Source organism: Cucurbita pepo, chromosome 4 (genome assembly GCF_057944985.1).
Source record: "Cucurbita pepo subsp. pepo isolate OVF chromosome 4, ASM5794498v1, whole genome shotgun sequence".
NCBI lineage: Eukaryota > Viridiplantae > Streptophyta > Magnoliopsida > Cucurbitales > Cucurbitaceae > Cucurbita > Cucurbita pepo.
Genome location: NC_141801.1, coordinates 13,600,545 through 13,624,662, shown reverse-complemented (window position 1 = coordinate 13,624,662; position 24,118 = coordinate 13,600,545). Strand labels below are relative to the sequence as shown.

The 24,118-nt window shown below is 40.7% G+C and overlaps 7 protein-coding genes and 1 long non-coding RNA gene across 9 annotated transcripts; 3 read left to right on the top strand and 5 right to left on the bottom strand.

Annotated features, from left to right (window-relative positions):
- Nucleotides 1–173: 173 nt before the first annotated feature.
- Nucleotides 174–3,149, bottom strand: LOC147793032 (cytochrome P450 736A117-like). Its single transcript, XM_087122947.1, has 2 exons — nt 1,098–3,149; nt 174–1,017 (listed from the first exon to the last, which is right to left on the bottom strand). Exons 1-2 carry the CDS (start codon nt 1,989–1,991, stop codon nt 412–414), a joined length of 1,500 nt encoding a protein of 499 aa, XP_086979073.1. The 5' UTR covers nt 1,992–3,149; the 3' UTR covers nt 174–411.
- A 153-nt stretch (nt 3,150–3,302) lies between these two features.
- On the bottom strand, nt 3,303–5,502 carry LOC111793203 (cytochrome P450 736A117). The gene is made up of 2 exons (XM_023674980.2): nt 4,564–5,502; nt 3,303–4,043 (listed from the first exon to the last, which is right to left on the bottom strand). Exons 1-2 carry the CDS (start codon nt 5,461–5,463, stop codon nt 3,441–3,443), a joined length of 1,503 nt encoding a protein of 500 aa, XP_023530748.2. The 5' UTR covers nt 5,464–5,502; the 3' UTR covers nt 3,303–3,440.
- A 754-nt stretch (nt 5,503–6,256) lies between these two features.
- LOC111793205 (elongation factor Tu, chloroplastic-like) lies at nt 6,257–8,074 on the top strand. Its single transcript, XM_023674982.2, has one exon. It carries the CDS (start codon nt 6,413–6,415, stop codon nt 7,835–7,837), a length of 1,425 nt encoding a protein of 474 aa, XP_023530750.2. The 5' UTR covers nt 6,257–6,412; the 3' UTR covers nt 7,838–8,074.
- A 3,301-nt stretch (nt 8,075–11,375) lies between these two features.
- BIR6 (Pentatricopeptide repeat (PPR) superfamily protein) lies at nt 11,376–13,798 on the top strand. The gene has a single exon (XM_023674978.2). It carries the CDS (start codon nt 11,434–11,436, stop codon nt 13,345–13,347), a length of 1,914 nt encoding a protein of 637 aa, XP_023530746.2. The 5' UTR covers nt 11,376–11,433; the 3' UTR covers nt 13,348–13,798.
- A 796-nt stretch (nt 13,799–14,594) lies between these two features.
- LOC147793031 (uncharacterized) lies at nt 14,595–15,924 on the bottom strand. The gene is made up of 2 exons (XM_087123361.1): nt 15,290–15,924; nt 14,595–15,200 (listed from the first exon to the last, which is right to left on the bottom strand). The coding sequence occupies exons 1-2, from the start codon at nt 15,326–15,328 to the stop codon at nt 14,886–14,888; spliced, it is 354 nt and encodes a 117-aa protein (XP_086979487.1). The 5' UTR covers nt 15,329–15,924; the 3' UTR covers nt 14,595–14,885.
- Nucleotides 15,925–16,115: 191 nt separating this feature from the next.
- LOC147793030 (uncharacterized) lies at nt 16,116–16,582 on the top strand. Its single transcript, XR_015420747.1, has 2 exons — nt 16,116–16,341; nt 16,455–16,582. It is a non-coding gene; the product is annotated as an uncharacterized LOC147793030 (long non-coding RNA).
- Nucleotides 16,583–16,919: 337 nt separating this feature from the next.
- On the bottom strand, nt 16,920–20,126 carry LOC111793204 (protein DETOXIFICATION 16-like). Of its 2 annotated transcripts, XM_087123360.1 has the most exons (9): nt 19,350–19,491; nt 19,085–19,177; nt 18,633–18,990; nt 18,414–18,500; nt 18,160–18,216; nt 17,744–17,982; nt 17,432–17,550; nt 17,187–17,273; nt 16,920–17,085 (listed from the first exon to the last, which is right to left on the bottom strand). In XM_087123360.1, the coding sequence occupies exons 2-9, from the start codon at nt 19,146–19,148 to the stop codon at nt 17,032–17,034; spliced, it is 1,065 nt and encodes a 354-aa protein (XP_086979486.1). In that variant the 5' UTR covers nt 19,149–19,177; nt 19,350–19,491; the 3' UTR covers nt 16,920–17,031. The 2 variants fall into 2 exon arrangements, with proteins under 2 accessions (XP_086979486.1, XP_086979485.1); XM_087123359.1 differs by having other exon boundaries at nt 18,633–19,177; nt 19,350–20,126.
- A 433-nt stretch (nt 20,127–20,559) lies between these two features.
- LOC111793202 (plant intracellular Ras-group-related LRR protein 9) lies at nt 20,560–24,029 on the bottom strand. The gene is made up of 3 exons (XM_023674979.2): nt 23,159–24,029; nt 21,867–22,033; nt 20,560–21,607 (listed from the first exon to the last, which is right to left on the bottom strand). The coding sequence occupies exons 1-3, from the start codon at nt 23,924–23,926 to the stop codon at nt 20,962–20,964; spliced, it is 1,581 nt and encodes a 526-aa protein (XP_023530747.2). The 5' UTR covers nt 23,927–24,029; the 3' UTR covers nt 20,560–20,961.
- Nucleotides 24,030–24,118: the final 89 nt, after the last annotated feature.

Genomic DNA, 24,118 nt, shown 5'->3' with positions numbered 1-24,118 from the left:
TAAAAAGTATCAGAGTCCGTCATCGGACAGTGCGAGACACTGGTTGGAGTAGGGCTAGAACCTCTCCATAGTAGACACGTTTTTTTAGAAACCTGAGAAGAAAAGTCCCAAAACGTCAATATTTGTTATTAGTGGACTTGAGCTATTACAATAGCGGAGCATACTTAGTCATTCTATAGATCGATTAATCTCACGACATGCAATAGAACAATCTAATCATACGTGGTGATTCCCAACATTCTTATACATCCCATACAGTGTGAGCGTGTTACGATGGACGCAAGAGCTCATGATTTGAAACCCGCTAACATACTTATCTAATAGTTTATGATATAACCACACAGTACAATAAAACCCCACAACTGATGTGTGAGTGGACAGTAAGCAATTCATGTTTGGTGTCGGGTGCCTCTAACAAGGAGTTGCCATTGCCACGAGTGGAAACTTCCTATGAATGACTACCCCGGGCAGTCCAGACATGTCCAAATCCTCCCCAGCCGCTCCATTAGGCAACTTCCACTCGAATTTATGCACCACATTTGCTAAAGCTATCTCAATTATCGGCGTCACAAACGCAATTCCAGGACACCCTCTGCGCCCTGCACCGAATGGGACTAACTCGAAATTCTGACCCATAAAATCCATCGAACTCTTCATAAACCTCTCCGGTCGAAACTCCTCTGCTTCTTCCCACACCTCTGGGTCTCTTCCGATGGCCCATGCATTGATGATTACCCGAGTGCCGGGATTGATATCGTATCCCTTCAACTTAACGTATTGAATCGATTCTCTGGGGAGAAGAAGTGGGATTGGTGGGTGTAGCCGCAATGTTTCCTTGATTATTGCCTTCAAGTAAGGCATCTTTTCTATATCCTCCTCCTCCACATACCCTTTCTCGCCCACTATTTCCCTCATCTCACTCTTCAATTTCTTCATGCTTTCTGGGTGTTTCAACAATTCTGACATTGCCCATTCTAATGCGGTGTATGTCGTGTCTGTGCCTGCTGCAAACATGTCCTGTAGTCAAAATCACAACCAAACTAAAGTGAGCCAAGTAATAAGTTGATAGCTTGAGAAGAACAGAGGCGGGGCCTTACCAAGATTAAAGCTTTTATGCTATCCATTTCAAGAGGGAAACCAATGGAGTCCTCTGTTTTGATACAGAGTAGAGTATCCACCAAGTCATTGTGTTCATCTCTGTGCTCCGGATGGACATGATCTTGAATCACTCTATCTAAGAAAACATCCAGCTCTTTGGCTACCCTCTTCGCTTGGACGTCCAATCCACTAATACCATCTATCCAACCCAGCCATGGAATGAAGTCTCGAATGCTAAAACTCGCCATTGATTCCCCAAATTGCAAGAGAAGGGACCTAAACTTCGTCCCGTCTTCACCAATCCCATATTTTCTCCCTAAAGCCACCCTGCAAATCACGTCGTTGGTCAGTCCAGAGAAGAGTTCAGTCAAGTTAACCGAAAGTGGATTGTGTTGGATGTTGTCGATCATGGCTTTGACTTCTTGTTCTCTAACACAACGAAATGATTGGACTCTGTTGTTGCTCAAAAGGTGGAGCACGCCAATACTTCTTATCTGCCTCCAATATTCGCCATAAGGAGACATCGATATATCTTTTGACCCATAAAGAAGCTTATCAGCCATTCTTGATTTGGGTCGATTGGCAAAGATAAGGTCGTGGGTCTTCATGATATCACGAGCCAGTTGGGGAGAAGAGACCACGATGGTGGGCTTGGCGCCCAAGTGAAGGAGAAACAGAGGACCATAGCGGCGAGCATAGTTTTGGAGAGTGATATGAGGAAGGCGGCCGAGCTTCAAAAGGTGGCCGAAGATTGGATGCTTTGGCGGAGATGGTGGTGAGGCTTTTGATGTGTTTTGATCGGAAAGCAGCCATTTTTGGAGAAGGAAGATCAGGATAAGGACGAAAGCAGTGAACGAAATTGGATGAAGAAGAAGAGTTTGAAGAGTCTCCATTGCTCTCTCTCTCGCCTAATTTAGAAATGGAATGATGTGGCTGTATATATATATATAATGATTTAAGGAATCAAATCCGAGGAAATTGAGAATCTAGGCTTTAGAATGGTCACCCCCACATATTTTTATTATGACTCTTATGAGACTACATGGTGTCTTACGTGTCTTACTTAAAAGACGCGACCCCTTCACCCTTATCCCATCTAGCTAATGGCTTGTATTACGTGGGTCAAATTGTCCTTAGAACAAGAGATTGGACAAGAATACCTAATTTAACTAACGCCATTCATTTGTGGTATGATGAAGGAAGAGATGTTCTTATATGTGCTCTAGGTGATTGATAGATGTTATCTCCCCGTTGAGCTTGTTTGATTATGTGATTTATGTTATAATTTTCATGCAACGGTAGATACCTTTTTAAATAATATATGTGAACGGGTAGACATGATTTATATGTTAGAGAGGATTGATAGAAATATTTTCCTAGTAGAGAATGTATCAAGATCACAGTTAAGATTACGGCACTATATCTAGTCAGTTTACATGCAGAACTAGAGGTTAGACCTATGTGCATCCAAGGATTGGTTAAGCCGAGGGCTAACCTAGAATGTCCTGTAAATGAGAAAATGGAAGTTAAACCGCATGAACACCCTAAGAACCTAGTAGACCTCCACAATGTATTAACATGATTTAAGTAGCCTATAGAATCACGAAACTAGTTAAGTAACTATTGAGTGTAGAGTCAGGACAGGGTTGACGCTCTAATCCTGTTAAACCAGTTCTCGAAAGAAACTAGTGACTACAAGGGTAGTTAGCTCAAGACATGGACTCCTATTGAGTGTAGAAACATGCGAACCTGTAAACTAGTCTTGGTTGGACTAGGGGCTACACGAGAAGGTGTCAGCATGAGAGCCCCTATCGAGTGTAGAAACGAGTCAATGCCGACGTTGCAACTTCGTAAATCGGTGTTGGAAGAGATTAGGGACTACGCAGGTAGGTGATTTAGTATGAACACGTCTATTGAGTGTAGGAACAAGTCAAGGCCGACACCGTGGCACCGTAAACCAGTCTCAAAGAAGGATTAGGGACTACACGGATAGACAATCAATTGGAATTTCAAGACCTACACAATATCTTAGAGCAATGTAAGAGTGAGCTCAATCTTCTTATAGACCAAAGAAAAGTCGTGGAAATCTACTGGAAGAGGAGCCTACTTGAGTATATTTTTGTACTCACCATTCTGTCACTATCTTTTTCAAGTATCGGTCGAGGTGCGAAGGTACTCGGGAACTGCACTGTCACAGAGGAGTGTCGTTCTGGAGCGTCAATCCGCTTTTATTTAATAATATTTTATAGAAAGAAGATGAAACAAGAAGATAGTCTATGAGAAGTAGATAAACAGTTTATGTCCACGTACTATGAGTTGTACGACGTCGACGTCGAGTCCCTCTAACAAGAAGTTGCGATTGCCACAAGTGGATACTCCCTATGAGTGGCTAACCCAAACACTCCAGACATGTCCAAATCCTCCCCGGCTGCTCCATTCGGCAACTTCCACTCAAATTTATGCACCACGTTCGCCAAAGCCATCTCAATCATTGCCATTGCAAACGCAATTCCAGGACACCCTCTTCGCCCTGCACCGAACGGGATCAACTCCAAACTCTGACCCTTAACATCCATCGAACTCTTCATGAACCTCTCCGGTCGAAACTCCTCTGCTTCTTCCCACACCTCTGGGTCTCTTCCGATGGCCCATGCATTGATGATTACCCGAGTGCCGGGATTAATATCGTATCCCTTCACCTTAATGTATTCACTCGATTCTCTGAACAGAAGCGGGAGTGGTGGGTGTAGCCGCAACGTTTCCTTGATTGTTGCCTTCAAGTAAGGCATCTTTTCTATATCCTCCTCCCCCACATAGCCTTTCCCACCCATTATTTCCCTCATCTCACCCTTCAATTTCTTCATGCTTTCTGGGTGTTTCAACAATTCTGACATTGCCCATTCTAATGCTGCGTACGTCGAGTCTACGCCTGCTGCAAACATGTCCTGTAATCAAAATCACAACGTTGATAACTCGAGAAGAACAAATGCCGGGCCTGTCGTTAGGAGTGAGTTCCACATGGCCTAATTTAGTAATGATCCATTGGTACGAGTTATTTTGGGGAAACCCAAAGCAAACCCACTAGAGTTTGACAACATCATACCATTGGGTAGAATAGTTACTCCTAAAATGTTATTAGAGTCATGTCCTTAACTTTCTCACGTCAATAGAATCCTCATGTGTCGAACAAAGAAGTTGTGAGCCTCGAAGGTACAGTAGTATCGAACAAAGGGTGTACTTCGTTCGAGGACTCTAAGGAAGGAGTCGAGCCTCAATTAAGGGGAGGCTATTCGAGGGCTTCATAGGCTTCAAGGGATAATTTATGGAACGATCATAGGTCTATAAGTAAATAATACATCTCCTATGAGCCGTTTTGGGGAAGCCCAAAGCAAGGCCATGAGCTTATGCTCAAAGTGTAGAATATCATACCGTCGTGGAGATTCGTAATTAGTAACCGGGGCTTACCAAGATTAAAGCTTTTATGCTCTCCCTTTGAAGGGGGAAACCAGTGGAGTTCTCTACTTGGATAGAGAGTAGAATATCCACCAAGTCCTTGTGCTCTGCTCTGTTCTGTAAATGAATATGATCTTCAATCACTTCATCTAACAAAATGTCCAGCTCTTTGGCTACCCTCTTGGCTTTGACGTCGAACCCAGTAATGCCATCGATCCAACCCAGCAATGGAACGTAGTCTCGAATGATAAAACTGGCCATTAACTCCCCAAATTGCAAGAGAAGGGACCTAAGCTTCGACCCATCTTGACCAATCCCATATTTTCTGCCAAAAGCCACCCTGCAAATCACGTCGTTGGTCAGTCCAGAGAAGAGTTCAGTGAAATTAACCGACAGTGGATTGCGTTGGATGTTGTCGATCATGGCCTTAACTTCTTGTTCTCTAACACAACAAAACGATTGGACACTGTTGTGGCTCAAAAGATGGAGCACGCCGATGCTTCTCATCCGCCTCCAATATTCACCATAAGGAGACATCGCTATATCTTTTGACCCATAAAGAAGCTTATCAGCCATGCTTGATTTGGGTCGATTGGCAAAGCTAAGATCGTGGGTCTTCATGATATCACGAGCCAGTTGGGGAGAAGAGACCACGATGGTGGGCTTGGCGCCCAAGTGAAGGAGAAACAGAGGACCATAGCGGCGAGCATAGTTTTGGAGAGTGATATGAGGAAGGCGGCCAAGCTTCAAAAGGTGGCCGAAGATTGGATGCTTTGGCGGAGATGGCGGCGAGGCTTTTGATGAGTTTTGATTGGAAAGCAGCCATTTTTGGAGAAGGAAGATCAGGACAAGGACGCAACCACCGAACAAAATTGGATGAAGTGATGATTGAAGAAGAAGAAGAGTTTCCATTGCTCTCTCTCTCTCTCTCTCTCTGCTTTTACCTGAACACAGAGGTGGCTGCATATATAATGCTTCAGTTGGATCCGACTCCTAATTTAGAGAATGATCATTAGTTTATGCTCGTGGACAATATTATATCATTGTGGAGAGTTGTTTTCATCTAACATAAGGAATCAAATCAGCTTCCAAAGACCAGATATATATATATATATCAAAAGTTTTCTAATTTTAATCTTAAAAATCAAATAACAAGAAATAGAAAAAAAAAAAAAAAAAAAAATATGAATGTTTATTAAATGAATGAAAGAGTATAACGGTCACGTTAACTATAAAAATAAATTATACCCTTTATTATTATCTGTTAGTTAAATGGTATATGTTTGCTTCTTTAATAAGTTAGTTTCAAATTGTTAAGATATTTGTTTTATATATATAAACATATTAATTTTGAAACTTATTTTTTAAGGTATTTTTAAGAGTATTTTATTACTTTAACCAAAAAAAAGAAAGAATTAAAAGCTTACTCGGATGGAGAGAGTTGTTAGTTTTTGTTTCCTAAAAAAAGAAAAGAAAAAGAAAAAGAAAACTATTGTTAAAATAAAATAAATAGCACGGAAAGTGTATGCTACCGGAGGTGCGATAGGAAACGGGAGGAGGTGATAATTGTGGAGGAAAAAACGACACCGCAGCGCAAAAGGAGTGTTTGGTGATTTTAAAATTGTAAGAGGGAGAAAATAGGAATTTCACAAGAAGCCCTAGGCGCCCTTTTTCTGGAGCAGTAGCACACAAACTCGGGGGTACCGAAGAGTTGTGGTGGTGGCAGAAATGGATAGAACGCCCATTTGAGGCTCTCTTTCGTCTTCCCATTTCTACAAGATAACGCTCCATCTCTCCTCACTCCTTCAAATCTATCCATTCCCTTCTTCCACAGTTTCTCTCTCGGATTCCTCGCTCTTCAATGGCGGCCATTTCCTTAGCTTCCGCTTCCACTTCCACTTCCTCCAAGCTCGCTTTCCCGCATCCCTCTCCTTCGCCCTTTTCCTCCAAACCCTCCTCTATCACCAAGCTTTCTTCCTCTTTCTTGAATCCTTCTTCTCTTCGCCCTCTAACCTTCACTTCTTCCTCTTCCGCCACTGTTAAACGCTCTCCTTCCTTCACTATTCGCGCCGCTCGTGGCAAATTCGAGAGGAAGAAACCCCATGTCAATATCGGCACAATTGGGCATGTCGACCATGGTAAGACCACTCTCACCGCCGCTTTAACCATGGCTTTGAGCAAAGCCCCAAAGAAATATGACGAAATTGACGCCGCACCTGAAGAGCGAGCTCGGGGTATTACGATTAACACCGCCACCGTTGAGTACGAGACTGAGAGCCGACATTACGCCCACGTTGATTGCCCTGGCCATGCTGATTACGTCAAGAACATGATTACTGGTGCTGCTCAAATGGATGGCGCAATTTTGGTTGTTTCGGGCGCTGATGGCCCAATGCCACAAACGAAGGAGCATATTTTGTTGGCTAAGCAAGTGGGTGTCCCCAATATGGTGGTGTTTCTCAACAAGAAGGATCAAGTTGATGACGAGGAGCTTCTGGAGCTTGTGGAATTGGAGATGCGTGAGTTGCTTTCGTCTTATGAATTTCCAGGTGATGATGTCCCAATTATTGCTGGTTCTGCTTTGTTAGCTTTGGAAGCTCTAATGGCTAACCCCAATATTGTTAGAGGCGAAAATGAATGGGTGGATAAAATTTTTGAACTTATGGATGCTGTTGATAGTTATATTCCCATACCCGAAAGACAAACAGATCTTCCATTTTTGCTTGCTGTTGAAGATGTGTTCTCTATTACTGGTCGTGGTACTGTGGCGACAGGGCGTGTCGAGAGGGGTACCGTTAGGGTTGGAGAGACAGTGGATATTGTAGGATTGAGGGAAACTAGAAACACAACAGTAACAGGGGTGGAGATGTTTCAGAAAATTCTTGATGAAGCTTTGGCTGGGGATAATGTAGGATTGTTGCTTAGAGGTGTTCAAAAGGCTGATATCCAGAGAGGGATGGTTTTGGCCAAGCCTGGCACCATCACCCCACACACCAAGTTTGTTGCAGTTGTGTATGTGTTGAAGAAGGAAGAGGGTGGTAGACATTCACCCTTTTTTGCCGGTTACCGACCACAATTTTACATGAGGACGACCGATGTCACCGGTAAGGTGACTTCGATTATGAACGACAAGGACGAGGAGTCAAAAATGGTTATGCCAGGAGACCGAGTGAAAATGGTTGTTGAACTGATAATGCCAGTGGCTTGTGAACAAGGAATGAGGTTTGCCATCAGAGAAGGTGGAAAGACTGTTGGAGCTGGTGTGATCCAATCTATAATCGAGTGAGTGGTAAGGAGAAACAAACTTAAATTGTGGAAAATCAACTGAAATGTTCGTTACTCCTTTAAGTTAGGCTAAATTTGAACCAACATCAATGATTTCTTTTCTTCATTTTCTGTAACTTTCTGGATTTTCAATGCCATATATTTGTAGTTTTGTTATTATCTTGTTGGTTGGCGCGGACATGTCCCGTGGCTGGACACTGTTTTTATGATGGTATAATTTGCAGATACCTTTTTGTCCCCTCTCTTGTGCTGCTTAGTTTTGTGGAGGTCTTTCAATGAAGCATCTGCATTTATGCATTCTACCATTCCTTTGTGATAGTTCTTCTTCGTTTCTCTCTGAAATGGTACCACAATGATTTGTTGTTGCCATCGTTATTGTTTGAAGGTAAAAGCATTCAGAGGTAGCTTCATTTGTAGCTCATCAATAGCATTGAAATTCTTGTTTTTTGATATTGCCATGAAGTTATTGAAGAAGGCATTAGGTTGTTGGGCTTTTGCCGATGACTCTGCTTTCATAAGCTATAATCTATCAATTGCTCTGCCTTCACTGAATTACAACACTGCTAGTTTGGATGTTTATGTTACTGTTTGTGGGTGTTGCACAGTGGCTTTAGGCTGGTGATACTTGCGGCAGTTAAATTGCTTGAAGGTAAAGGTGTAATTTTGAAAGTTTTGATTACTGTTCTTATGTCTTGGTTAAGTATTCGTTTTGCTTTGTTCTCTTCTTTCAATAACTAAGCTTTTTCTGATTTTACCATTCATTGAGACGGAAGGATACGAGATTCTCAGCTCTTGTATTGGTCTCTCGCTATTCTCACAATATTCACCAGAGACACTAGAGATTGTACTAAAACTGAACTGAGGACAAGAAAAGAAAAAACATGTGGTATGCGTTCAAGACTTTCCAACCCAAATGTGAACTTAATTGAAACACGTAGTTTTTGTAAGAGTCCAAGTCCATCGGTCGCAAATATTGTCTTCTTTGGGCCTTTCCTTCTAGACTTCCCCTCAAAATTCTTCTTTGAACATACATGGAAACGTCCAAAAAAAAGCTTCTTTATCGGTTTTGTCTCTTACGGGGTCTTTATCTCACAATTGTTTACAATGGTTAGATACCTATGAGTAGCTTTAAAATTGATTCAAATCGATACTATACATATCTCTCCTTTTTATTCTTCATTTTAAAAATTGTGCTAGGTTTCCATTTATCCTCGTTTACTCTTTCATACCCCGTCTAAATAGTAAATCTCGGCTCTAATGTATTGAAAAGAAAAAGAAAAAGAAAAAAAGAATATGGTTGGGTGAAAAGGGAAGGTCATGGTTGGCTTTAAACAGAAGCAGAATGGGCGGGCAGGTAAAGTCCTACTCTTCTTTCCCTTCCTCCACTTTCATTTCACTCTTCCTTCCTGTTTGTTTCAAGTTTGATGCATTCAGACCTCGATATATATATATACACACACACACACACATATATATATATTACCTAACCTACTCCCAAGAAAATGACCTTTTCCAACTCTCCAATTTCAACACAAATTTTGGATCTTGTCTCTATGTTCCAACTCACTCTTCCTGCTGTTCTTCCTGTTCTTCATGTTCTTCCTGTTCTTCCTCTTTCTCAGTGCGCATACACACACACACACATCCAAACCAACACAATTCACTTCTTTCTAAAACTCTAATAAATACCAACAATTATTCAATATCATAGCTTCTATTACATGTGACATATAGATACTACAACAACAACAACAAAACATAAAACCCATTACATTTGTCTGAATTTAGTTGTTGCACACAAGATTAAAGGACATACATAGATTTATACATATATATTGTCGGACCAGGGCGCTCGATTCCCCCTACCTTGCTTGGATGAGCTCAGGCAGCTGCTACACCAATTCTCCCCCGCCAAGCACCTCCAAATTCTTCAAACCATCCTCCATTGAGGGCTGGAAGAAGAAGAAGAAGAAGAAGAAGAAGAAGAAGAGGAAGAAGAAGAAGAAGAAGAAGAAGAGGAAGAAGAAGAAGAAGAAAAGGGCAGCGCTCCATTATAGGGTGTGTTTGAGAGAGAGAGCAGAGAAGGAGAGCGCATGAAAATGGGTTTATATAGTGAATGAAATTATTCCCGCATGCATATTGGGATTGGCTTTACATGTTAGAGTGGGTTCAAAAGGGATGGAGGGATGGTGCCCTAAAGATGTGCCTCTATACGCCCTCCTAAAACCAATACCAACTTTCCCCTTTTTCTCTTTCTGTCGCTTCTTTCTAATTCTTGTTGCTTTCCCTCCTCATATTTCAATAATTTCCTCCTCTTTTTTCATTCCTCTCTTGCTTTCACACCTCCTTCAATTTTGTCTCTCCTTCGTTCCTAATTCGTAATTCTTCAAGCTCACTGTGAGTACATATTATTCGATTTTGTCCATTACTATAGTCGTCACCCTCATGATTTTTGAAACGCATCTATTAGAGAGAGATATTTCATTCTCCTCACAATTCACCCCCTTGGGATGCCAGCTCCTCGTTGGCACACTGCTTAGTGTCTAGCTCTGACACCATTTGTAATAGTCTAAATCCACCACTAGTAGATATTGTCCGCTTTGACTCATTGCCCTCACAGTTTTAAACGCCTAAACATTTTTGTGTAGAAATCTCTCCCAAACAAACGCGTTTGCAAAACTGTGAGACTGATGACGGTATGCAACGGACCAAAACTGACAATATCTACACATTGGCTGACGGATGAGTAGAGGGTACGCCCTCTTCACGTTATAAGCTTACTATTCACACATATTGGCTGAATTAGGAAGAATGATGTTGTGTCATCTCCTACAAAATGTAGGGTTTATGATCAGAATCCATTGTGTTCCACGAAACCCTAAATCCAAAGACCAGAAGTGCGTCCAGAGCAATGGAAAAGGGACGCGTAAGAGGGGTGTCTGGCATGATGGGTAAGCATAGCCGTGTGTTAAACCAAGCTTTGCAATGAAGTCAATGGAGGTGGAGCCTGTTCGCTGACACATGTGCTGCGTATGCCGGCCACCAAAATTCCCCACTCACCGGAATTCCCTTATTCTTTTTCTCATTGCCTTTCTCTGTCTTTTTCACTTTTTCATCTCCCATGTTTTACCTTTCTAAGAAATTATACCAATTGCGAGTTTACAATACATCAACTTTAGTCTATCTTTTTTTTTCTTTTTCTTTTTTTTTTTAAAAAGTGTAACATATCGATCGAGACTGTAACCTTATAGGATCAACGAGCTAATTTCTACTTAGCATATCGTATCACGATCAAGTTTATACGAAAAGAATTGAGCTCCACTCACCGGGGTAGATTTCAATTAATTTAATTTGTATTTTTTTGAATAAAAATAAAGATTAATTAAATACAATTTACCCTTAAAATGTATATGAAATGAAAAATGAAAAATAAATAATAATAAATAGTGAACATACCCGAACCGACCCGACCGACCCGACCGACCCGACAGCGATAGTGGTGAAGCCGTGCCGTTAAACCCTCAAAGAACCCCAACTCGGAGATCTTCTTCATCTGAACATCATTTGGAACGCCGATTGGAGTTTCCCTGAGCAACCATGGCGAGAAGAAAGGCAATTCTGGCTTCCCTCACACTGGCAGACTCGCTCTTTTCGACTCGGTCGAGCTATTCCCAGGTGACTCGGTTTTTGCCCTCTTCTCTTTCTCATCAATCCCGCTTTCCCCCTTTCACAACAAATCATCGTATACTGTTTTTCTCATCGAAGCCTCATTCGCTTCTCGAGCTTGTTTTGGCCAACGATTGGTCGGAAATTTTAGAAACAGAGTTAGAGACTTTAAACCCTACACTCACACACGAAACTATGGTCTATGTCTTGAAAAGACTCGATAAAGAACCCCAAAAGGCCTCGGATTTCTTCAACTGGGCCTGCGGGAAAAATGGGTCTACTCAGAGTTCTCCGATTTATAGCATTTTGCTTAGGATTTTTGTTCAAAATGAATCGATGAAGCAGTTTTGGATTACGTTGAGGGTCATGAAAGAACGGGGGTTTTACCTTGATGAGGAAACTTATTTGACCATTTTGGGAGTCTTGAAGAGGGCAAAGAAGGCCGCTGATGCCACGGCTTTGACTCATTTTTACAATCGGATGCTGCAAGAAAATGCCATGGATAGTGTGGTGCAGAAGGTGGTTAACATTGTTTTACAGTCGGAGTGGAATAATGATGTTGCTGAAAAACTTGAGGGGCTTGGTATTGTATTATCAGATAGCTTTGTAATTAGAGTGTTGAAAGAACTTAGAAATTTTCCATTGAAAGGCTTCAGCTTTTTTCATTGGGTTGGTTGTAGACCGGATTATGATCACAACACAGTTACATACAATGCAATTGCTAGGGTTTTGGGACGGGATGACTCGATTGAGGCGTTCTGGGGTTTGGTTGAAGAAATGAAGAATGCTGGTCATGAGATCGATATCGATACTTACATAAAGATCTCTAGGCAGTTTCAGAGGAGCAAGATGATGGGTGATGCTGTCAAGCTTTACGAGCTTATGATGGATGGGCCTTACAAACCCTCATTGCAGGATTGCAGTGTGCTTTTGCGGAGCATCTCTGCTAGTGATAATCCAGATTTGAGCTTAGTGTTTAGAGTGGCCAAGAAATTCGAGGCGACAGGGTACAGTCTCTCCAAAGCTGTTTACGATGGAATACATAGGTCATTGACAAGTGCGGGAAAGTTCGATGAAGCGGAGAATATTGTAAAGTCTATGAGAAATGCAGGGTATGAACCAGACAATGTTACATACAGCCAATTGGTATTTGGACTTTGCAAGGCTAGGAGACTTGAGGAAGCCTGTGAAGTGCTGGATGAGATGGAAGCACAAGGATGCGTTCCTGATATCAAGACTTGGACCATTTTAATTCAAGGACATTGTACTGCCAACGAAGTCGACAAGGCATTAGTTTGTTTTGCAAAGATGATAGAGAAGAATTGTGATCCCGACGCCGATCTTTTGGATGTTCTAATTAGCGGTTTCCTTGGCCAGAAAAAGTTAGATGGTGCTTACCAATTGCTGATTGAGTTGGTGAATAAGGCTCATTTAAGACCATGGCAGGCAACATACAAACATCTAATCGGAAAGCTCCTTGAAGTAAGGAAACTTGAGGAAGCTATTTCTCTTCTTAGGTTAATGAAGAAACAGAACTACCCACCTTTTCCTGAACCATTTGTTCAATATATCTCCAAGTTTGGTACAGTGGAGGATGCTGCTGAATTCTTGAAGGCTCTGAGCTCCAAAGAATATCCTTCCATGTCTGCCTATCTTCATATTTTTAATTCATTTTTCAACGAAGGTAGACATTCTGAGGCCAAAGATCTGCTCTTTAAATGCCCACATCACATTCGAAAGCATAGTGAAATTTGTAAGCTCTTTGGATCTGCAGAAAGCAAAAGCACTACTCCTACTACTACTACTACTACTACTCAGTCTTCTCCCAATCCAATTGGAACTTAATCATCACGATTAACAACACATCGGATGCAGTTTCAGTTAGGCCGACGAGGATTAAGTCCACAGACTGGAGAAGTCCAAGCTCATGAATGCTTATATCTGCTCATGTAGCTGTTTTGGTTTGCAAAAAACTAGCAGGCCTGCAGTTGGTGGAGGGAAATAGTTGCCTCCTCGTCTTTGTCTTTTCGATTCTTCCCATCAGTTTGGATCATTCACTCATCATAGTTTATCTGCCTGCTGATATATCTAATTTCGTACCGCAGCAACAAATAGCGAGTTTTTTGGTTTAGGAATGAGAATAATGACTTGTCTCTCATCCCTTTTCTTTTGGTGCCTGTTCTTCTGTTTACATTCTTTTTGTAATCCAATGTTGCCATAAACGTGTGTTATGAATACTTCATATGCTCCTTAGCACATGATGTTAATGTATGAAGGGTTTGTCATTTTTTCTGTTCCTGTTTAGTTCATCCTATGCAAATATGCCCTGATGTTTGTTTTAGGCATAGAAATACTCTTAAATACGATGTTTTTAGCAGAAGTTCTTTGATGTTAGTGTTACGATTCCGCATGTCTACACTGAATTTATGTGGATCTTAAGGAGAATCCTTTGGCTTAGTTTCGTCAATCATCCATGGCCATTTCTTTTGCTCTGAACAGGACCATTTCAATACTACTTACAATTGATCCCTTGTTTGTCTGGTTCAAATTGAACTAAGCAGTGTAGAGGATTCCATTAAAGAATTCCTAGTCAATAGAAATGCGAATCTCTGTGCTGTTCTTGATCCACTGAATTGAACCATCCTATACGATATATAATCAAATTCATTGACAAGGATTAAGAACTATGGTTGCATGGTTGATATTCCTGGTCGAGATAGCCTACTTGAAGAAGCCCATCAGTTCATAGACTGCAGCCAATGATGTTGTTTGGAGGACACTTTTGGCTTCCTCCAGAGCTCATAGAAATGTCGATTGGAGCCTGATCAGTAGAGATTACATTTTCTGTCAAATCAAATACTTATACTTATTTGGTCACTGTGAGATCCTACATTAGATGGAGAGGAGAACGAAACATTCTTTATAAAAATGTGGAAACTTCTCTCTAGTATACGGGTTTTAAAACCACAAGGCTGACAACGATGCATGACGAGTCAAAGTGAACAATATCTACTAGCGGTGGACTTGGGTTGTGACAATCACCTATTCAAGCCACCATTAGAATTTCAAAAAGTCCAAGGATGTGCAGGGACTTGGGAAATATAAACCGATTATGTTTATTCAAGTATACCATTTAATAGATTAGGAAAAGAATTCTTATACAAGATTTTATTAGATCATGATATTGAGGGTCGAATCTCCAACATCATACATCCAAGCATCAGGATGCTCTTCTATTCCATCATGATGATGTAAGGCTTAGGCTGTGCTACAGATTGATACATGGTGGGGGAAGAAGGAAATCCTTAGTTGGATACAAAACCTGTTGTTACTCCGCCTACTCTCTTTCACTGCTGTTGTTTTTTTTACCACCATTCCAGAGCTTAGTAACAATCACTGGAGCAGAAGAAACAACCTCTGGCCTTATTTTCCATTTTAGCTTTTCGAGTGTCCCCCGAATCGTACCGGACTGCCATCAGTGAGCTTGTTCCGGGAGACTCGGGAGGAAACACCGTGTTCTCAGAAGTGAAAACTCGGGAAGGAATCATCGGCTCGGGGGGTGCAATGGTGTAAAAGTAAGTGAGTAGCATTTGGATGATTTGGGTGAAGTTTGGACGTGCATTTGCATCCTCTTGCCAACAAGATGTTAGAAGGATAGCCAGTTCCTCAGGAAGATTGTCTGCACTAGGCCTTACATTCTGAAACAATAATCATAACCCAAAATCCATCTTCCACAAAGATGAGATAGCAAACAGTTCGTTCATATGAAGGAGGGAGGAGGTATTACCTTAAAAGCAGCCGCATAGGCCGCTTGAAGATTTGACATGCCTTCAAATGGCAACTTGTTGTGTAGCAGTTCCCATAACACAATGGCAAAGCTAGAGGCATCCACTTTATGGTTGTAATGTTTCTTCAAATGGCAATTCTTGGTCCGACAAAGAGATGTTTGGGATCAATCAACCATTTGGTTTCCAATCTAAAGTCATCCGTAGCAGAGTAGAATGGAGTCCCAGGTTCCATAATTGTACAGAACTCGTAGCAGCTCCTATGGATAAGCTCTCAAACAATTGAATACATGATTGAAGTGGCTACAAAAACACATCAAAAACAGGCCTAGAAATGGACCGAAAAGTTGGAGGAAGAGAAAAGCCCCTCATATTCCTGAAAACCCACAAAGCCGCAGAAGGATTGGAGAAAGATCCGACTGAAATGGGATCTGCAGAGAGAGAGAGAGAGAGAGAGAGAGAGAGAGAGAGAGAAACATGTACAATGAAATCTTAGACTAGCATTTTCTGAAGGCTGCTACAAAGTGACTATATGCCTCAATCTACCACCACTATCAAATAAAGTAAAATTCCCCCAATTTCTCTCTCCAGACAAAATTAAAAACCATTCTTTTTCTTCCATGATTGTTGAGATTAAACAGAAACAGAAAGTGAATCGATCTCCATCGACCGAACCACGGCGACGAAGCTCAGGACGGCGGCGAAAGCAACAGCAACAAGCCCTCTTTCTTTAACCAACACGGCGCCCAAGTACATGGCTACATCAGCGGTGATCTGTCTTCCCTGTTTCACCAAAACCCGCCGTCGGTTTCCGGCGAACGCCAACAGCACCAACACCGTGATCCACGCCACCATGGTGGCTCTCGCGGCCACCACCGCCACTCCGGCAACCACTAACAACCCCACAATTGGAACCCATCGCCCCATCAAATCAAAATTAAGAACGACAATACACGAACCTGAAAGCAACAGAAATATCCCCGACAGCAAAACTGCCTCCGTCACCGGAGTCGACATTCTTCTGCGCTTTGCGTTACAGAGCAATCTGATGAGAGTATGTGCTTTTTATGCAAACTTTCCGTTTGTTATTTGTTTTTATATATGAATTATTATGACAACTCAAATGGATATTAATTGAATCTTGGATTTTGATTGATTATTTCAAAGTTGCTTCAAGATTGGTGCTTGGGAAAGGAATTGGCAGCCATGTGCTGCACATGGGGAGGTGCTCGACCTCATTATGTGGGGGCCAATATATCTTTTCAAGGTACAAAATTAATTTCTGCCTTCAATTCTTTTTTTTTTTCTTTAAAATATTCTTATAAAACTAATATTTAGTGAAAATTGAATACACACTTAATTTGACGAAATTTAAATTTATGATTAAATTTGATATAAATCCCTAAAATTAGGGATATAAGATGTTTTATAATAAGGTTGGTACTTGATAATGAGCTTTGATTGAAGTAGTAAGTCAACTGCTAATTGCATAATTTGGGGACTACTCTCTGCATGTGCCCACATATTTTTAATATAAATTTCATTTTTTTTTTTCTCTTTTATATCCTAAAGTTTTATATTAATGAAATCATATATTTATTGATTGTGACTAATTAGTGTTGCTAACTAGTATAACACAACTTAAATGGATAAATGATAGGAAAGTAAGTAAGTTGATCTGATCTAATAAAGAAGATCAAGTTGTTTAACGCTCAAGACATTTGTACAAATCAGCACTCAATTCTCATCTGAGAGGAAGGCTTGAGCCATACAATAGTCTTTCCTTTGCCTTGCTTGCCTGATGAAAGAAGATTTATATACGAGTAAATACAGAAAAATAAATAAAAAAAAAAAAAAAAAAAAAAAAAAAAAAAAAATAGGAAAGGAATTATGAAGGACCTGGTCCTCCCAGTTTGTGTTAAAAGTAATGAACAAAAGCAGAATGGATTGTAGACAACTTCCACATGTAATTCCCATCCATAGTCCCTGTCATTATCCATAATATCAAACTTTCTTTCTTTTATTTGTTACTTTTTAAAATATTAATTTTCAACCAAATTCAAACGAGAGTTTAATAATAACTATAATTATTTTAAGGTAATTAATAATTAAAGAAAGAAAATAAGAAATAGTAATATATATACCTTCCCTCCAAAATGCAACAGAAAAGTGAAGATTATAGCGCAAGGTAACCCAAGTAGGTAATATGCTCCAAGGTTCACCCATGCCCCTACCTTCTGCCATCCACATCCTCTAGCTATCCCTGAATACCCATCATACCCATTTATTAATAACAAATTACACCCAATATCTCTTACTAACTAGGTACCACAAATACAAAAAAATAATGTATTTATAGCACCTAGTTAATATATAGAAAAAACTGACGTGTCATATAATAAATACAGAAGTCAGATAAAAGAACTCTAGAAAATTTTTCGGGAATCATATCGTACCTGAAAGGACGCCTTGGATGGCATCCATAAAGTTGGAAGTGGCAAGTATTGGCATTATCATACTCAAATATTTCACCACCTCTGCTTCATTGGTGAACACATAACCCCATTCGTTCCTCAAAGCAATTAGTAAAATTCCTAATGCCATTCCTTCGGCGACCCCAAAAACCACCACTACCTTAGCTGCTAGCCTAGCTGCCGTTGCCTTCCCTGCCCCTAACTCATTCGACACTCTTGTGCTTCATTCATAACAGCAACATTACAGTTTCAGTTATATCAAACTATAAATTTAGTCTCCAAAACTTAAAGTTGGTATCTATTTGGTCTCCAAATTTATAAAAAAAAATAAAAAAAAAAAAAAAAAAAAAAAAAAATCATAAATTTTCAATTCAAATTTATAAACGTGTAATTTATACCTCACTACACTGCCGAAGCCATAGGTGATTCTGAAAACCAGCGAACTTGTGCTCAAGCTGCAACCAAATCATTTCACTCATAATAATTATAAGTCTACTTGATCATTGTGCTTACGCAATATGTTGACTACATTATCTAAGAATAACTGAGCTCAAAATTAACTTACAAAATGATGCTTTATTTGATAAACCAAGTGTTTAGTCGGTACATACAAAATTAAAAGTTTTAAACTAGCAAATATAATAGACCCAACCTGATCGACAGCATCGACGTTTCCAACTCCGGATTGGGAAGAAGCCCGGACATGAGAACTAAAAACTCGTACGACCAGTACTCCAAGCTGCCATTCATGAATTAAACAATATTATATCATGAAGTTTGGAAATGTTTATGTATGAACGATTAAAGAGTGTTCGAGTTGCAAACGATAAATAAGTTGGGAGATACCGACCGGATCAGTTACTTTACTCACCATACCATGAGTGAAGAAGGAATCGCCAAAGCCAAGAAGCCAACCAAATTCTTGATTCCATCAATGGAGAAGCCAGTCCAAGTCTTCTGACATTGAGGAGAAAACTTGATGTACAGACCCAAAACCAGCACATTGATCCAGTAAGTTATGGCAGAGGACAAAGCAGCTCCTCTGATGCCAAATCCAAATCCAAAAACCAAACCCCAACAAACAAAAAGATGGATCAAACTGGAAGCTCCGGTGGCAATCAGCAGTGGAGAAGTTAGATTTTGAGTCTGTAAGAATCTAAGTTGGCACTGAAGAAGGCCATAAGGGATGATGCTGGGGATTAGCCACTTGCCATAGATTCCAGCTTGCTCTGAAATGAGTGGGTCTTGTTTGAGAAGGGTGAAGATTTGTTGGATTGATGCCCACAAAAGGGCTATGAGAATGCAGATAATTGAAATGACTACCATGGCTCTTTGCATGTGGATCCCAAGCATGTGATATTGTTTTGCTCCATAGGCTTGTCCACATAGTGTCTCTAATGCACTGCCCATTCCTAGCTACAAAAATGTGAAATAAAGAAACAAAATTTTGTTGATTGTGAGAGTATTGATTGAACATTGGATTTCCATATGTTAATTCGAACCTAAAATGAAGAGGAGTTGAAAAGAAAACAATTGGCAATGGTTGGCAGTACAAGAAGGGAAGATGAAAGGAAGATAAGCAGCATACCAAGAGACTAAAGCCAGTGACTCCAGCAAAAGAGAATGCCATTGAAGCACCAGAGAGTTGCAGCTCTCCAAGATGGCCAATGAACATGATCGATATCAGCTGCAAACTATACTGCAAAAAACTCACCAAAACCAGAGGACCCGCCAGCCCTATCTGCTTCCTTATCTCAGTCATCACCTCCTCCCATCCCTCTCCATTATCCAACCCCTTCAAATCCCTCTCACACTCTGAAACCAAATGGGCTTCATCGAGATTAAGCAACTGTGTGTTGTAACCTGCATCCATCAAGATTAAGCAGCAGCAGACAGAAGTGTCAATTTCCAAAGAATGCAGAAGAATAAGCAAATAGGGCCACAAGAACACAATCCCAAGGCACTGCCTTTTAAATTGAAATCATGTCAGGTAGTTGCCAGTTTTAAATTAATAAGCAAAAAGGGCCACATGAACACCGAGGGGGATTAGTTTAATATAGAGAAGTAAACGCAATCACCACGTCATAAATAGCAATTGTTTATAGTGACAAACATGAAGATGGGTTGCGTGAGGAGGCAGAAGCTTCATTTATGTGACACTAATAAACTATAATAAAAGTTGAGTGAAGGAGACTTATCTGAGAAATGAACAGTAGAATCTCAGTAGCATTCACTTGGCGATATGCATGCAGTCGCAATGTGAAGCCTTGGATTGCAGGACAACGCAGCAAAGAAAAGGCTGAATTGTTTCATTTCGGTGGCAGTCCAATTTTGAAACGCAGACAGACTTGAGTGTTCAAAATTTCAAGGCACGCTCACGCCTCTGTTTTGAACACAGCGACAATATGATTAACCTTTAAATCACTCCAACCAGGATCAAGAAGCCTTCGAATCAATCACTCACATTTTACACCTAACTAAAAGTAGTTCATTTCTTTTATTTATTGGAAAGGCCAACCAAAGCAGGATCCGCTACAATGGATCTAATTATGAATGAAATCAACGTTTCCCTGTAGTTTATACACATACAAGATCTCTCTAGATTACACAAAAGTCAATCTGTGTTCAAACGTGACAAAGTGATCTAGAATATGTATATATACATGAAACTATCAAAAGACTAAAAAGTATATGTTTTCTTCTCTTCTTTCTTTATCCTTTACACGTACATATATTTCATACATGATGTGATAGTAATGTTAGAAATGAATAGCCAAAGATAATCGATGGCTTCAAAGTGTAAGGAAAAGAAGTTGATTTAAACTAAATATCGGAGTGAAAGAGAGTCATTCAGGTCAAACTGGATGGGAAAATATGGTTATTAGTAAGGAGAAATGTACAATGCGGCCAGTAATGAACCGGGGAGAGATGTAAGTAACCCAGCAAATTTCCCTCACTTTTCAATTGCCGTAGACACGCTACAAAAACACACAATAGCAAACTCATCCAGGCTTCAAACTCCAACAAAAATTGCTTATAATTGTGGCTTGTTATGAGTTCTCATGACATTATAAAGAATCTACTGAACCTGATCGAGGCCTATCATCAAGGACCCAAAATCAGTGTGGGGTGAAGGAAGCAAGGCCGTGATAGGTAAGAGGTGTAAGGAATGTAAAAAGGGGTGTAAGAGCTCCATCACATTATAGCTGCTGATCAAGAAAAGGGTCTTTCGGACTTTTAGGAGATCCAACAATTCCAGACACGGTTTCTGTAACCCCAGAAACGTAAGTCTTCACCCAAGAAGTGCTTCGAGTCAGCCATCCAGTCTGTCCTTGTTCTTCCACTGCAAGAGTTCTTTTGCTATCTTCCTCCTCAAGAATTTCTAGCCACCTCTTGGACATGAATGTCCTCACAGCATCCGGTCCTTTGTTTACGACTTCCATGGGTGGAGTTTCAAGAGGATTTTGCTCCAAGTTTAGTTTCTTTAAATTCTCAAGATGGCCAAATGTATCGGGTAGAGAGTGAATCTGGTTATTGCTAAGATCAAGTTCCCTAAGGCTGGATAAATCACCGAAGGTCTGTGGAAGTTCATTAAGGTCAGTAAAGTTACTGCTTAGGTTGAGATACTCGAGTTCAGTCAATTTCCCAATTGCCTGAGGAAGGCCATGAAGCTCGTTGAAATGAGCATCCAGGTAACGCAAAGAGCTCATACCACAAACAGAAGAGGGAAGTGAACGTATTTTGTTTAACTGGATAGCAAGCTTCTGCAAATTCACCAGTTCATGGCCAATATTTGTTGGCAAGTACGTTAGACTGTTGAAGCTCACATCTAACTCCACCAATGACCTACGGATTCAAGACGCAATAATAGAAGTCTTAACTTTGCAGCAGAGAATTCATAATAAAATCGCTGAATATATTTTAAAAAACGTGTGAAATGTGGGTACTGTACAGTCATGGAGAAATGCTAGAAAGATGACTTTTTGTTCAAAAACATGTAAAGTGAGGGATTTAAACGCTCTTGATCAAAGGAAGCAATTGATCTATGATCATATTGGCAAAATGATAGAAAGATGTTATTTCTTGCGTAGGTAAAATCTTGTACCTGCACTGGCATATTGTGTCAGGAAGGGCGTGCAACTTGTTCCCGGAGACATTCAGGAGTCTCAGCTTTTGCAATAAGCCAATTGAGTCAGGCAATGTACCCAGAAGATTGGATGAGGCATTCATCTCTTCTAGATTTTCTAAGCCGGATATCGAATCAGGGATAATCTGCAGTAGTTGTAAATGCAAGTGAAGAAGTAAAAAATATAATTGAAGAAACAAATCATACAAATAAATATTCGTGCATCTTCAATTTTTAATATGGCCAACTCAAATCCAAGTCCAATACTGACAGATCTGTGAAAAGCACATGCTAAGCATAGCAATGGAAGTTGAGAAGAGTATTATACAAAAAGCAAAAATAGCCCAACCACATATTTAAGATGCGAAGCATTAATAACTCAAATATTGATCTAACCTATACTTCAGGACAATCTCCTGCCATCTGCACCAATTATTTATAGACTTCTCTCCATAGATTTCAAATCATCATCATAGCAATGATGAATAATAAGACCATGCATAGTTTTCAAGTTGTTAAAAGTCCCTAGTAGACTTCTTGAGAATAATCTTTCTACCAAAGACCACCGTTCTTACATAGCGTTGTCCGTTGGATTCTATGCATCTTGGCATAAACCACCCATATCCAGCCCCCATCTTTTACAAGAGTGCTCTAAATGCCCTATAACTAGAGGACTATGACAAAGGGGAAAGAAATTCTTGGTCCTTAACATCCCAGTGTAAATTTCGATTGAAGGGCCTGCTAAAAGCACCATTGTACTAAGATCTAAATGGCCATCATTGACAGTAAAAGAATTTACAACAGCAGAACTTCAATGGAATGGCCCTCATCCATCTATCCCATCTCCAAACAGGAAGAAAATGATATCCTCAATATATTGAAATGTTAAACCAAGAGTCTAATAAGTGATTCAGATATCAACCTTAAGCACATCATTATTACAAAAGCAAACAACACTGAGGAGCTAAAAACCAGCCTTGAAACATACTGCACACAAGTCGATGTTAACGAAGACTTCTCAAACAGTCGGAACGATAAGCCATAGTTAAACCAATCGCGTGTTTCTAACAAAGATTCTAATCGTCATATAATCTACAAAAGCCCCTATACTCATATGAACTAATGAAGCCTTCAATTCAACATACTTCCACACACAAATGGTTCATTTCAAGAGCAGGAATTCATTATCGGTCGCTAGTATAATCTGTCACAGTGTGGTGATGATTCCACTACAGATGCAAAGAACAAGGCATTGAATGTAGTAAGCTAACCTTGAGTTGATTGCAGGAAATATCAAGCACAACCAATCCCCGAATACGTCCAAATTCTTCAGGCAAGAACCGCAAACGTCGGCCAGAGAGACTAACTCGATCAATTTGCTTCTCATTTGCCTCCTGAAGAATCCTCGCAACATCCTCATTGACCTCCTCGTTGACTGGATCCAAGCGTTGTTCCTCCGGCAGCCTTCTCTCCGCCGACTCGTAAATCTTCACCAACCTCTCCTCAGCTTCCTTCAACATCTTCTCATACGCCTCGTGCATCGCATCCAATTGCACAATCGCCTTATACACCTGCTTCTCTTTATCCGCCGCCTCCCGGCACTCGTTCTCTTGCTGAGCAAGATGAGCCCTCCACTCGAGCAACTCCACATCCGCCGGCCTAGACGAAAGCACGATTTCCTGGAGCTTAGCAGACAACTTGGATTCTACATCAGCAAGCTTAGCCTTAGCAGTATCGACAGCCTCATGGTCAGGTCTCTCCCCAAGGTTTTTGAGGACGGATCGGGTCTTAGCGACATCAGATATAGCGCTGGTCATAGAAGCCAATAACTTAGGGTCCGATAAATGAGGCATGTGATCGACGATTCGGGGGGAGGATGAGGAAGGATGGGAGGAATGATGCGGAGCGTTGCGGGACATGGGAGATGCAGGCTGTTCGATGTCGGTTTCGGTGCGCGGCGATCGAGGGCTGAGAGAGGGGATTCGGGCCAGGACATAGGAAAGGATGGGGAAACGTTTGGGGTTGGGATCCATCGCCATGGTGAGTGATCGAAGAACAATTGATCGGAGCAGAATAACAAAGAGAGTAAGAAGAAGAATAAGAAAAAGAAGAACAGAAACTGGAGGGAGCGGAGATATTACACTCAGCTCGGCCAAACCTTCACACCCGGATTCATCCACGTCATCCAAGTTCGTTACAACTGTAACAGCGGGTAATAATAAATTTCCCCA